At 41.6% G+C, this 15,576-nt stretch overlaps 1 protein-coding gene across 3 annotated transcripts in view; it reads right to left on the reverse strand.

Annotated features, from left to right (window-relative positions):
- Positions 1-5,723: 5,723 nt before the first annotated feature.
- The window catches only part of SNX10 (sorting nexin 10), a 50,656-nt gene continuing 40,803 nt past the window's right edge, over positions 5,724-15,576 (reverse strand). For all 3 annotated transcript variants that reach the window (XM_061586947.1, XM_061586948.1, XM_061586946.1), the window contains exons 7-8: positions 6,475-6,690; positions 5,724-6,044 (exon numbers count right to left, since the gene is read on the reverse strand). In XM_061586947.1, the coding sequence (XP_061442931.1) occupies positions 5,957-6,044; positions 6,475-6,690 (304 nt within the window). In that variant the 3' untranslated portion in view covers positions 5,724-5,956. The remainder of the gene's footprint in view (positions 6,045-6,474; positions 6,691-15,576) is intronic.

A 15,576-nucleotide genomic window follows, 5' to 3' on the forward strand; every position in this document is an offset into this window, starting at 1 on the left:
GATAAAATACAACCCTGTCTCACATGGTATGGGTAGATAAAGGAAATGTGACTTCAAATTGAAACAATAGCAACACTGAGTAGTAACCAAACAATTGCCATTTAACGCCTTGATCCTCATTTTTAAAAAGTGTGTATGTTTGTGTGTGTGTTCGTGTGTGTTTGGAGAGGTAACACCACATCCCAACTGTCCATTCTCTCTTCCTGATCCATATTACAGGGTGATGAACTTTTTGCTATCAAGGCTTCCTGTGCCTATCCCTGCATGACAATGGGCAGGTTAACATTTTCTCTTCACTTTGGCTGCATACACACCATACATTTAAAGCACCCGCCAAAAAATCCTGGGAACTGTATTTTACCTCTCACAGAGCTTAATTTCCAGCACCCTTAAAAAAACTATAGTTCCCTGGATTCTTTGGAGAACGCCACATGCTTAAAATGTATGATGTGTACACAGCCCTCTCCATTAATGCAAACACTCCAAAAATACATATACTGGCAATAGAGCAATACCTTGTAAGTGCCCTTCATTGTGAGAGGCACTCTAAATTTGGCATAAGCCTATCTGGTCTTCAAAACCATCTATTAAGATATAGAGAAGTCAAAAGTTTTGAGTGGGAAGGGCTAATTAAGGAGAGATTTGAGAAGCAAAGAGAGAGATAAAAGGAGCTACAATAGTACTAAAGAGGGGAGTTCAGCCTTAGAGTTTACTGTCCTGGACACATTATGAACTCTCAGTTAAGATACTGTTTCTTAGCCCTTGAACATATATGATGCCACTGTGCATGCACGGTGTACATTTTCATCCATCCTCAAATTGCCATAGCCAAATTGCCATGCCTCTGGAATTTACTGCTCAGGCTTGCAAATCAGGCAATGTGAGTTCCAGACAATATTGTGACCCAGCCTCTGTCTTTGGGGCAATGAAACTCTGCTCTCAGTCTCTCAACTCCCCATCTGTAAAATGGGCAAAATAGTGACCTGTTAGGGTTGTCATAAAGGCATATTAAAACGTTTGCAAGGTATTCTGCATGTCTAAAAGTTTATTAATCATTTTAAACAACGGGGCTATTCTGGGACACTTGAAAAATCATTGGGAGAAAGGAAGGTCTCTCTCTCTGTGTCTCTCTGCTAAACAGCATGTCTTACTCTGGGACATTCAAGGCCTACTGAACAAAATAGCAATCCCACAGCATAATCATTCAACTCCATGGAACCCCTGCCTTGTATTCAAGGAACAATGAAACACTGGGTTACCCTATTAAGGCACTACAGGCCTTTGCTGTTTTGCTGCAACCAAATGGCAAATGTGTGGCCCTACAGCGCCGCGTTGTTGTTTTTCCTTCGTTTCAAAATTTTGATCAGGCAGCCTTAAAACGGGCCCTTCCTCCTTTTGAAAGGGGGATCTTCTCGTTTCAGAATCTCCATAGCTCAGAATCTATTCTGGCTTCACATCCTTGCGATTCCTTTTCTTTTCGAGCGCTTCAGCTGCATATCGCCGCACAGTGCCTAGCAAACAATGAGCCCCCAAAAGCTCCGTTGACCCTTCTTTCAAGAAGTCATCTGACAACCTGGCTCTCTGCACAGATCAGCGACAGCCGGCAGCCGGGTTTTTGCATAACAAAAGCCCGCCATCAAACCGGCGCCTGGGAATGGCGTCGTCAGAGTCCTCGCCCCCCTCTTGGTCCCCTCCGCAGCAGCAGCAGCAGTACGGGCAGCGGCGGATTTGCCTAACGTTTTCCAACCCCTTCTGTGCCTATCACTTCATGCAAATAAAGGGAAGGGGTACGGAGAAGGAAAGAAATTAACGATATTGACAACCAGTAGGCGATATTGTGTGTGATATATGTATTTGTATACAGCGTGTGTGCGCGCGCACATTTGTATTAACGCAAACACGCTAATCCTAGAAACTCAGCTATATCAGAGCCTGTAGATCAAAGCAATAACCAAAATAATTGGTTATTGTTTTGATCTAGCGGCTCTGTTGATCTGCTAGACGAGGCTTGCATCTCTGTCTTCTCTCTCTCTCCTGCCCCCCCCTCTGTTCTTATTTGGGCCGTTGCTATGGGTTACGGGATCAAGGCCGGCAGGCTTCTCTCTCTCTCTCTCTCTCTCTCTCTCTCACCCCCCAACAGCCCCCAGCGGCGCTTGGGCACATGGAGGACGCCTGGAATGCTCAAGACTCCCAGGGAGGGGAGGAGGAAGCGCGCTGCTGCTGCTGAGCGAGCGCTCTGCACACGCCCGCAGTTCAGTGCAGCAGTTGCTGCTGCAGGGGAAAAAGTCCAGCATGTGGGTTGGAAGCGGGAAGGAGGGAGGGGCGGGGAGGGGGATTAAAGAGCGGATCAAGGCCCTGAGGTAAGAAACCAGCAAACTGCTACTCCAGGTGGTGTAAAGGCTGCCTAGAGGAGCAAAAAACTGGGAGGCGGGAGTCTTGTTGATGACTAGGCAGTCCCGGTTTTGCTCCTAGGGTGAAGCCAGATGGTTAGTGAGTCTCTTTTCTGTGCGTGTTCGTGTGTTTTAACAAAACAAACAAACAAACAAAAGTTAGCATGCAGGGGAGGGGAAAGGTGGACTCGAACTCTTTCCGCGTGGAGCCGGGGGGGCAACTCTAAAAAGTTTAGGATGGCAGGGACTGGCGGTGTCGCTATGGTAAGAAGTCAACATGTCCATTTTAAAAAAAAATCCACTTGGAGGAGCAGCTAATCAATGAGAAACAAAAGGAAAGTTTCGGGAAAGCGCTGCGATGGTGCATTCTAGGGCAGTTTGCTTGTCGATGCGCGCCTGCGTTTCGGAGTCTCAGGAGCTCAGCAGGGAAAGGGTTACTTTGAACGCGTTTTATGTTTGGGAAGTTCGAGACCCTCAAAAGGACTCTATCCCTCTGTTTCCCCTCCCTCCGCTTCGCCCTTTACTGCTATTTATAACTGTGTATCTGATATTTGCTGTTTGATGTTGAGCCGGAGCTAGCCTATTTTTAAAGGGAGAGAGGCACTGTCAGGAAAAAGGAGCTATTTTATCAAATCGTTTCTGGATGGTATAAAATTGTTATACGAAAAGAGCGAGAGAGGAAACTGTAATATACAGATGGAGCAGCAGTTCCGAGCATTTTCCAATAAATGAAGCAGAGTATATAGAATTATTTCTTCTAAGGATTCTGAGAAATGTGATCTACTCAAAAGGAAGAGAAAAAGCAATTTAATGCTGTCTTGTAAAAGCACATTTATTTTAGTCTGGATTCTTGAGGCCTTTGATAAAAAACATAAATTCCTCTTGGAATTTTTCCTCTTGGAGCACTTTAAAATTGGCTATTAAGCAAAGTTGGATGAATCGCTAAAACAAGTATACCTTTTATAAATGAAAAGTTTCTTACAGAGGAAAACACTATTGTTTATTTTGGTTAGAATTATATCTACCAAAGGAGTACTTTTTTGTTGTTAAGTAAGCATGTGTCTTACACATAAATTTACATGGTTCAACGCGGGTCAGGCATAAATAAACTGTACAATTAAAAATGCAAAAATGGGAATTGTTTAATGTTTGTTTCAAAAGCTGTGTTGTATCAAGTAGCATGTTGTTGCAAATAAGTTTTCAGTGTGCCAAGGTGGTTTGCATATTATGCAGGAAAAGCATGTAAATCTTGAGATTTTTATTATTTGCTCCTAAATACCTTTAGAAAAAATGGACAAATATAAACTTGGAAAATGAGGTCTCTTCCTCTCCTTTCTTATACTTTGTATATGGAAAGTATAGAAAAATAAGAAAAATGAGGAATGAATTGACATAAAACTTAGTCTAGAAAATAGGGGATGTAATATGGAAGGTTCATGATATATTTTTAGAAAATATATGAGAGTAAAAGAGTAAAATCTCATCACCAAAACACAAGTGTAAACATGACCCAAATCAGCATCCTGAATTTAAAAGACTAAAGAATAAAATACTTATAGAATGTTTTATTTTGAAATGTGACAAAATACAAACACTTTGTAAACATATTAAAAAGGTAGAACATAGAATAATCAGCATTTCAGTATTTCCCTAATATTTGGTATACCAAAAAGAAACAAAAAAAACAAAGCGAGTTACAGTGTAAAAGGTAGCTGTCCAAAGTATAGGAAGCAACTAATACATAGTAATAATACAAAATGATTTTTTTCTGCAGTGAGCAATAAAGCTAACATGATGACCATAACAAACCCAACAATTCAGGGCTGAATTAGGCTGCTCTAAAATAAACTCTAACTGGAAAAATGACCCCCTCCCCTTTCATTTGCTGTAATTCAGGGTGCTGCGGCTGAAATAACCCTTTAAACCTGAGCAGATATGAAATAGTGGGATCACAATGTTGTTGAGAGGTCTTTAGGCTCTGTATGCTGAATCTTAGACTGCTAAATTTAAAGTGCACAAATTACTTCAAATTAACAGTAATGAGCACAGATGTGTCATTTAAAAAAGTAAACAATAATATCTTACTCCAGTTCCTTTTTCTCAGTTACTACTGCAGTTTTCGTGTTGGATGTCTTTTGTTCATTTTGCAGTAACAATTGCAACCATTTTATTGAATGGCAGTTGCCTAAACATGTATCTTCCTGCTAGCTGTCTTTCAGTGATTAGGACACTAAATATTTTTGTACAGTTCAACAAAAAGTTCAGCTGCAAGACACTTTGATGTTAATGTTGTGCAAATGCTGACAAACACAAAAAGATCACTGGCTCATAGCAGTTATCTGGTCTCCCCACCCCCATCTCTCAAACTCATTCTGATCCTTAAATCACATTTATGGTGCAACTCTATACAGGACTGTTCAGAAGTAAGCGTCACTGAGTTCAGTGGGGCTTACTTCCAGGTAAGTAGGTACAGAATTCCAGCCTTACTTAATTTCAACACAACTTACTTCCTAGTAAATGCATTTTTGGATTGGGTTCCTGTTGGATTGGGGTTGTCAAAACATACACAAATTAATTTGTGGTGTTACTGAGCTACATACTTTAAACATCTGCAGTAATACAGTAAACTTTCATCTAGAAGTTTATTTCTGATACTCATTGGCTAAAGTGTTCCCTTCCTTCATACTCCTGATTTTTCTATGTAAAAACGTTCATTTGAAAAAACTGTAAATATATAACTGCACACAATTTCTAATTGTAAGCCTCTTTAAAAGGTTTTTTTTAATCATCACAAAAAGCAAGACATGCACCATGGCCTGTGGACAGAGTTCACCACAGTTAAACATGATTACAGTACAATTCTATATATGTCTACTTAGAAGCAAATCTTGTTGAGTTCAGTGGGGCCTATGTTGCCAGGTAAACAAGTAAATGAGGACTGCAACCAAGGAGTAAACCCAATTGAACTCAACCTGGCTTACGTCTGTGTAGGCATGTACAGAAAGGCATTGTTATGCCTTTTTAATTCAAGTGGCCTGTTACCCAAGAGTTCCTTTTAAGGTAAAAGCTTAATACTTCCAACATGCTTATTAGAAAACTCATTTGGTCATTTATCCCTCTTATGTCGGTTATGATTTAATGGCATTTTGGTTTTTGTAGCATGAGTGAGTGCTATAGCTAACACCACAGCGGAAAGATAGCTGTATTGTCATTTAAAATGCAAAATAAAAATACATTTTGTGAATTTTCAGAAGTTAGATATTCCAATCTATATTTTAGGCATTAGTTATATAGGTTTTTTAAGCCCTCTCCCTTCCAGTGAACTCCACAGAATCACATCAAGAAATCACATTTATTTAGGAGCTGTGGTACAGGCAGTATTTGTATCATTCAATATAGCAAAGGCTATAAATACATCCATGGTAAAATGAATGAAACTGTTTTGAAAATTGAGAAAAGGCATGCCTTGGCAATTGGGTGGATGGTCCATCTATGTCACATGTAAATTTCAACCTAGATAGAAGCTGTATCTGTCATTTCAATAATGGCAAGACAGAAATGATATTTCAGGGTTCTTCAGGAACCGCGCTTGTGCTTCCTTTACATCCGTGTGAAATGTTATCATCACTGCTGTGTCCAAGCCCTGAGGATGAACTGCAGAGAAGGGCGGGGGGGGGGGGAGAAAGAGAGAGGAAATTGGTTTTCACAACACACTCAAAGCCTGAGTAACAGAGGAGAACTTTAATTATCCCCAGTCACAAAAGAGAGACAGGAAATTTGGACTTTTAATTAGCCATTTGGAGTGCAGTTGGATATTTTTTTTAGCGAGATAATTTAAACGCAAATAATTCAAGTCTGACTAAATGAAATTCACATAATCAGAATGCAGATAATTGAATTTCTACTGCATTCATTAATTCAGTGTGGAGGTGTATGTGAAGACTTCTATGATGAGCTGTCACAGCTCAATAAAATCTCAGTCAATTAATTTTTTCATTATCTTAGTATTGCATCATCAACAACAACAAAAGTGAAGTGTGTTTATTATCATGTGTGCATGTTTAACAGAATGTAAGGAAGTCACCTCTCAGAATCTGAATCCACATAATTTTCCTCTTTTTTCCTCTCTTTATGTTCTACAGGAAACCGTCGTTTCAAAGTGGCAAACTCGTGGATCGCTTCAGCAACAGAATATTTCGTGTGCCCAGATACACATGCCTCAATGTCTTCTGGACTCAGCTGGGTTTGTACGAAGAGGTGAAGTCTACTGTCTGAAAGTAGTACTGGATTTTGGAGAATCCTTTAAAGGGGAAAAAAACAAAATTTGAACTGCCTTCTAAGATCATTTTCTCATATTATCTTGCTTTTTAAATTATTTTTAACTCCCAATGCAGTTTTGAATGCAGTATATGTACTGATGTGATTGAACATGAGCTTTCTTTAATAAATTATTTGGAATTTTAGGTGAGTAAAAGCATGAAGCTAGTAGTTATGAACATCTGTTATAAGAATAATTCCAAGGACTTTTTTTTCCATTTAACCATCTGTTACTACCATGTGGATCAATTACTTTTTTGGCTGAGGTGAAGGGGGTGAACTATTATGGAAACTGGTTCAGAATCAATTACTTTGTATACATATCAAGAACATTACTACATCAAAGTATAAGGCATGATAAGTTCTAATCCCTGTGTAAAATAGAAATTATTGAATGTGCAAATGCAAAACTGTGTATTTTAAAGATACATACAAATTGAATGTTGTGTAATTATATATATTTATACAGGTTGGTAAAATAATTTGTGAAAATTGGAGTAAGGGACCTTACATTTCAGTGATTTTTAACATTTTAATTGCAGCATAAAAGTTTAAAATAAAAATGTTCAATTCAGCAGAATGTGTTTAAGGCAACTAAATGTGCAGTTAGCATAAGTGGTATTCAACAATAAGAAAAATTTTCCTGCAGCAGAACTATCCTATTTTATGACTAGACTATATGGCAATATTTTCCAATCTGGTTTTGCAAAATATTAAAAAAAACATTTATGCAGGTGGATTGCTCCCAGCAACTGCAGAATCAGTCCCTAAAAATACTACTTCGTATATATAAATATATAAAATAGCTAAGATTTTTAGCTCTTAGGCTGCAATTCAGTACACGCTTATCTGGGAGTAAGTCCCATTGAACCCAACAGCTTCCTTCTGAGTAGACATGTATTGGATTGCAGTCTTAATATTTTTTAAACTTGAGTTAGTTAATACAGTAGTATGTACCCTTAACGTTTTCTTAATTCACAATTCTGAAACCCAGCAGGAGTTTACCAAAGGAAACAATTTCGGGACTGCAGCTTATATTTGGCAAGAAGTTACTGATAATTTTCTACAACAGAAGTCATTCATTTAATATGACCAACTAAAGCTATCCCCTGCCTGCCCTACTGAGGGATAGCATACAAGCTTGGTTTGATTCAGAGTAACTCATTTCAACTAAAGCCATTAAAAAAAAGACAGTGTTATTAAAATTTTCTCTCATAGGGGCCAATACTTGATATAGTACATAATATGCCCTTAGCTAGCAAAAACCTATTGAGCCAATCAATAGTCAACATTGAAAATATATCATACAGTATTTACAGTGAGGGCTGTATGCAGTGCCTGAAATGAAATAGCTTAGAAGGTAGTAGGATGATTTCGGTTGCGGGGGCGGGGGAAGTGGAATGGTTAGGCCAGACTCAGTTATGGCCGTCTGGAAAGAAGTGGGGTGCATCCCACCCCCACAAGCAATGGTTACATGTAAATTGATCAAACTTTTCAAATTCTGCACTCAGGGAGTTTAAAAAATAGCACAGGAGAATTAAGATCCATGGGGCCAGAATGGGGAGCTGTGCAAGCCCTGAAGCCATGCCGTCTCAAAATCCTGTTTAGCCTACTCCACACACTGCCTGCATCAGGTGCGGGCAGAAGGTAGACCCAGACATCTAACAGTAGATCCTGGTGATTTGCAGAAGATCACCAAGACTTTCTGACTCTCAGTTGTTTAACAAGATCACCCCACCCAACATTAGACTGCTGGAAAGAAGAAACCCTGGGGTAACCAAGAATTGATTTTTCTGTTTTGGAAGGACTATTTGCTCAGCTTAGTTCTGGTACTCAAAGTAAATCCCTGTCCTCAGCAGCTGCTCAGAGGCATCCTGTTCTTTAATTCCATGTCTTTTGCACCTGGACCCAGTTAGTGGATCTCAAGGTTCTAGAAAAACAAAGTAGATTCTGCAAGCCTGAAGTTTGTCCACCCATGGCATACAGGTATTTGCTAAAATCAAGAGGGATAGCTATTTATTTTTTCATTTTACATGACAAATATGATTCTCAAGATCAAATTATATTTTCAAGAATAATTGGGAAACATGCATAATGCACGTAAGTCTTCCCTAATCCATTATCCAACTGCAAGCATACTGAAATAACTAACAAGCCCCTGGTTTCACAGGAACTCCCTGTGTCCATAAGCACCAACACACTGGGCTTATTGCCTGGTGGTAATCTATAACTAACAAGTCTAACTCAGAGTACACCCATTGAAATTATGAACCTAAGTTATGTCTATAAACTTCAAAGGGTCTATTTTCAGTAGGACTAGCATTGAATACCATCCAATGTCTACTCAGAAGTCCTGTTGAATTCAGTGGGGTTAGGACTGCAACCTAAGAGTATTTATTCTCAGAGCAGACCCACTGAAATACATGAATTTTAACTAGTTCATGACTAACTGATTTGAAAGGGTTTATTCAGAGTATCACTGAATCAGATACTACCCTTGGCCATTAATATGTCACACATGCCACTGTATACTTCACACTGCAATTGGCGGGGATGGGGTGTGGCAGTAAACAAATATTCTCAGAATCCAGGTTGGTAGTATCCTCCCTTAATTGTGAAACAACCTTTTGAACCCCCAACTATCCACAGAACAACCCCTGAATGAATAAAAACAGTGCCTTTAGTTTTTTTTAAATGGTGTTTGATATTGCCACCCAACTAAAGCCCAAGTAACTGTTTCATGAGATTATACTCTGACTTGCTTTGTTACTGTTTGAAAAGTATTTTATTTTCTTTATAAAATAATGGGTAATCTTTAAAATTGATTTTTGATGGTTTGAGGCATTGCACCACAAAAGTAATGAGCACTAATGTCAATGATACTGGACAGAAATTCATTTTAGCTTTATTTCATGTCCAGTGCAATTCTGCTAAGCCTTGAACCGCTGAAGCACTGTTATTAACTTGCTGGTAACCTAACACATGGGAATAGCAAACAAAAGTGATAAGAGTGCAGGTTGATCAGCACCTCAAGGCTACTGCCCTTCCCTCCCCACCGCCAGTAGCTATAATTCAATTTCCAATTTTATTTTACATTAGACTCATTATTTTACAGTTATCCTCTTTTCTGCTTAATAGTGCCATCTGGAGGTTATGAAAAAGTGAAGACGCCAGAAATAATAAATTAGAAAGACGCCCCTTAAACAACAGGTACAGTAACTTGGCAACGCAAACTTGTCAAACCTGAGTCAACCTGTGAAGTGAAATATGGATACTGTTCACCCTCATGCCCTAAAAGCATCTTTTACTGCCATTTTATTATGAAATGAATCCTTTAAGGTCTATTACTTGAAAGGTATCGTTACTGTTATTCCGTATCCTGTGTCTCACATTTAAGTGGAACACAGATTTTAGTTTGGATGTAATGGTCTTGAGCCAGTAAGCAATGGTTTTGTCAGCCCAATGCTGAGTTGTGTGGCCTTATGCTCTGTGTTCACTGTGCCTTGCACACACAGCTTCTGGTTTCACACTCTGATTTGTATACAGTATTTAAACCAGTCTGGATATCCCAGGAAACTGTAGCTTAACGTATCAGGACAGAAATGATGAAGTTGGGTAGCTGAGCTGCATTCACAACAGTTTATTTTTGAGCTGATAAACCACAGTTTAATAATTACATCTGACATGGGCTTTTGTCTCCGGTTTTCAAACATTTTCATGGTGGACTCCCAGGTGATGGCAGGCTCCAGGAGAACATTGCAGTCATTCTTCTTCAGACCCTGCAATGCCAGCTGTGGCCTTCACAGTTTGCAGCTCAGTCCTATGTTGAGTTAGGCACGCCTAAGCCCATTGATTCAGATGGCATCAGCCACACCTGAGTGCATCAAATCAAGTGGTACTGGTTTTCAACCAGTAGCGGCTGGTGCAGTGTGGAGCCGCCAAGACACCCTCCCAACACCAGCATCACAGCCACTTGCCACGGGCAGAGCAAGGCGTTTGTGAGGTCAGGGCTGTGTGGTTGAGCTGGTAGGAGCACCAGACTGGCCTTACATAACCCCAACCATACGGCTGACCTGCCCCATCCAGGTAAGATGGAGCAAAGTAGGTGCTGCGAGGATGGCTCCAGCACACTCTACCAGCTACTACTGTTTTCAGCTCTAATCATAACTTATTTCTATTTGCCTAAACAGTTATTTTTTCCTTGTGCCTATCTCTTACCTATCTATACTGCAATGCACCAAGGGGTTTTGTGATGGTGATGAAGCTGCTGGCGGCAATTGCTCTAGATGCTAGAAATGTACTGGAATGTTCACAAACAATTCAACTACTGAGGGAATGACAGACATACTCCACTATGGAACATTTGCAAGCATGCAAATATGCTACATTTGAGAAGGATCTTGGGATTGTTGTTGAGCACAAGCTGAATATGAGCCAACAGTGTGATGTGGCTGCAAAAAAGGAAGATGCTATTTTAGGCTGCATTAACAGAAGTATGCCTACGGCCATACTACCCTGAACATGCCTGATCTCGGAAGCTAAACTCTGAGGTCAAGCCTGAGTAGTACTTGGATGGGAAACCGCCTGGGAATACTGGGTGCCGCAGGCTTAGAGGAAGGCAATGGTAAACCACCTCTGAATACCTCTTACCAAAAAAGATTCATAGGGTCATCATAAGTCGTAATCAACTTGAAGGCATATAACAACAAACAAGTATGGTTTCTAAATCACGTGAAGTATTGGTTCTCCTCTATTCGGCACTGGTTAGTCCTCATCTTGAGTACATCATCCAGTTCTGGACATCACACTTTAAGAAGGATGCAGATAAACTGGAATGGGTTTAGAGGTGGGCAACAAGGATGATCAGGGGACTGGAAACAAAGCCCTATGAGGAGAGACTGAAAGAACTGAGCATGTTTAGCCTTGAGAAGAGAAGACTGAGGGAAGATATGATAGCACTCTTCAAGTACACAGAGGAGGGCCAAGATCTCTTCTCAATCATCCCAGAAAGCAGAACACTGAATAATGGGCTCAAGTTACAGGAAGCCAGATTTCAACTGAACATCAGGAAAAACTTAACTTTAAGAGTGGTACAATAATGGAACCAATTACCCAGGGAGGTGGTGGGCTCTCCAACACTAGAGGCATTCAAGAGCAGCCGGACAGCCACCAATTGGATATGCTTTAACTTGGATTCCTGGACTGAGCAGGGGGTTGGACTTGATGGCCTTATAGGCCCCTTCCAACTCTGTGATTCAATACACTTTTTGTTAAGGAAGTGAGAAGTGAGTTTGGCTGTGGGTGGTGGAACCTCACACAAGCCCTAGAGACAAAAGATCAAGTAGAAATTTTGAAAGACTTGAGAGCAGTGGGAAGAGGTCAAGATGGTAGGAACACTAGAGGCTGGGAAGCCCAGAGGGGCTGGAGAAAGGGTCAGAGCAAGCTGTGGGCTGATATACAGGAACCTGAGAAAAGGAGGTGGAGAGAGACATCAGTTTCCCTCAAGTGCAGAGTAGACAAGCAGTTGAGGAAAGGATGGACCAGTAAGAGTGCTGTAGCTGGCAGGGGCCAATGGGAGGTGTAGTTCAAAACATTTGGAGTGTGCCAGGTTGAAGAAAGCTGCCTAAAGACGGGAAAATGTATATGTCAGGGGGGGATGTGGAACGGGAGAAGAATGCAGGACAGAGGCTGACAAAAGAGGAGGGTTCAGATTACCTGAGTCATGTGCACAGAGGCCATGTGGGGGTAGGTCAATATGCCAGCACAACTGATGACACCCCCTCCATGGTCTGTGCATTCACCACATGCAAGAAGGGGCTCTACACGCATACCAATGTATGTATGTATGCACTTAGAGCTCATCCGTGCAAGGGGAGATCCTGGTCCAATTGCCTGAAGGATATCTAAATGCACACAGCAGTCTAGAGCCCATTTTCATGCAAGCAAGGCAGCGTTGGGGCGTGGGGGAGAGATGGCTACCCTATTTATCAACAGTGGGGATTGTGGGTAGCAACTCCCCTTGTGCATTCTTTGACCACATAGAGGGTTGTCTAAACACACATACATTCCCATGGTGGCTGAAGGGAGCAGAGTATCTTTCAAGGAAAACCAAACAGGGCAAGACAAGACAGGGAAAAAGCGAGTTAAATGTCACAGTATGTTTCAATGCTGCCAGCCAAATCCACAATGGAAAGAAAAGACATCTTGGCCTGGGTTGCTGCAGGTAGGCTTACCTCTGGATGCAAGAGGCCATGGAAAGTTGTGGTAGTGGCATTGGCCTTTGCTTCGCCTTTTGTCCCTCATAGCAGAAGCAGAGTGGCAGAGCTGCTGTGGCAACTAAGGGAGGTGGGTGAGGCAAGGAGCACTCGGGCCGAACCTTGCCTCCCTTGAGGCTGCAGAGCAATGGTCAGGAACCTGTAGCCCTCCTGATGGTTGCAGGACTACAACTCCCCACTATCCCTGACCGTTGGCTGTGCTGGCTGGGGCTGATGGAAAGTGTGGTCCTGCCACATCTGGAGAGGCAGAGGTACCCCACCCCAGCTAAAGAGCCCAGAAATAGTCTTGTCATCTGACCAGCTTGAGTGGCCTCTCTTGACTGAACCATCTGTGCCCAAAGCTCAAATGCCTGGTGGCATCCACAGGGCCTGCCATCAACGAGCATACCATTCCAAGAGCCGCCCCAGAGCAGAGAAAGACGCACAAGCTGTGGCATTTCCCTCCCCGCTTCTTAGAGTTTGCAATAATAGGGGGCTTTTTAAAAAAAATACACAATTGTGAGGCTGGCAGGAGAAAACAGGCATTTCCCCTATCCACTATAAAACTGGGGGAAGGTGCAACCCTTCCTTCCCTGGTCAACCTCCCCAATTGCTGTCATCATATACGGATGCAGAAATTAAACTCTAGTGCAAGGGTGGGCAACCCATACTCATTTCATGTGGGTGGCAAGGAGGGGAAAGACAGAAGAAAGGGGATGCCCTGCCCACTTTTGGCCCTGGCCCTGCCTACCACCAGCATGTGCACCTCCTCCCTCCGGCAGCTTTCCAGAGGCGGAATCCAGCCCTCAACCGGAAAAGAAAGGGTTCTTCATTCCTTCTATACGAAGAGAAGACACAAGCCACTATTTGCCCCATGAGACACTAGGAAAGCCCTTAAAAAATAGAGCTATCTGTTCAAATACAATTAGACTCAGTCAAAACAGAGATGGTGAAAAGGAGGGTTGGGAAAGGAAATACTAGATAACAAAAACAAAGTGACCATGTGAGGAGAGTGTAATGCATCAAGACGGGTGGCCAACTTAGTACCCTCCAGTTGTTGCTGGACTCCAACTCCCATCAGCCTCAGCCAGTAAGGTCAATCGCCTGGGATGATTGGAGTTGTAGTCTGGCAACATCTGGAGGGCACCACATTGGCTGCCCCTGTATTAAGAGGTTAATAATCCACAGCAAGAAACTTTTAAACATGCATCTCAATTTACAAAATGTGAACTAATCATTGGGAATTTGATTTATGCTAGTTTTCACCACTTTTATTGAACTGGGATATAACCTCCTCCAAGGATTTTACAGTACATTGGTGTGGATGCTCATGCGTGCCCATGCTAGGCCTGAAGTCTGCCTCGTTGCTACATACTCCAGTGTAGAAGCCTGCCCTAGCAGTGGTGGGAAGGCAAGTCTGTACATGCATGCTCCGAGGCATTCTCTATTGCTTCCTATGTTTGTGGGTTAAGATCCCAGTTCACATTAAGCCCGGCCCATTTGCATGCAAGAGGCTTCTCAAGATCCTCTTCTCTGTTGGAATGCAAAAGCATAAACTGGCATTTTAATTCATCACAAGAACAATTCGTACATAAAGCAACCTCCACAAAACTTATTTTTCAGCCATTCACTGATGCAAGTTTCGGAATGAGTTCCTCCTCCCCAAGCTAAAGCAGTATGTTTTAATAAAGGCAAAATATGTGGTTGGCCTTGTTTGGACAGAGGCCAAAATCTGGCTTTTTTCAACATGATTTTATTAGGTATATTACACACTGTTCTGCTGGAGGATAACATATGGTTGAGCAGCGCAACTTAATCCTAACTAAAGATTTCCTGTATCTTCGGTAACCCAATATAGTGACAGATGCATGCTTGCATGTGTGCAGAAGGTTAACACTCTGATTTTGTTTTCAACAAATTTACTCAGCCCATTAACATCATATCATGATGGGAAGCCAGAGTAAGGAGGGGGAGGAGAGAATCAAGCCTACAGAAACGAGCAAGCACAGCCTGTGTTGTGGTGCCCTCTGTTGACTGCACACACATGGACATTTCAACAGGAATCCTTGTGAGATAAGAGGCTACCGTAAAGTTTCCTCCTTTTTTAATAAAAAAGAAAAGAATATTTGTAATAAAATAAAATAAAGTTGAAGAATGTAATGAGCTTTCAAAATACCAAAAAATATATAGTATCCAAATACGTGGCAGGAAGACTCTCTGACATATTTAGAATGTCAAGGGAAAAAAGTAATAGCGGACTTTATCTTGCATAGAATTTCTGTCAGTACCATTTTTGTTTGAAAACCCAAAGTAGCCTTCAAGGTGGTTAACAGCACAAAATCCCAGGAAGAGCATTTCCAGAGAGGTAGTGATTGTGGGACTGGTGCTCTTCACACATGCTAGTTTTGTGCAGCATCCACATGACGTCGTCAGCATCAAAATGCCAGCCCCTATTTCCCCCCCCATTAAATCCAGAATTGCCCTTTCCGCAGAAAATCCAGTAACTTTTCCAAAAACAAAACACCCTGTTGCCGACAACCCATTTGCAATATTAAGCCACCCTAAGAGTGCAAGGAATTGAGGGGTGGGGGTGGGGAAGAGAAGAGAAGAGATGT

The sequence above is a fragment of the Rhineura floridana genome, chromosome 10 (genome assembly GCF_030035675.1).
Source record: "Rhineura floridana isolate rRhiFlo1 chromosome 10, rRhiFlo1.hap2, whole genome shotgun sequence".
NCBI lineage: Eukaryota > Metazoa > Chordata > Lepidosauria > Squamata > Rhineuridae > Rhineura > Rhineura floridana.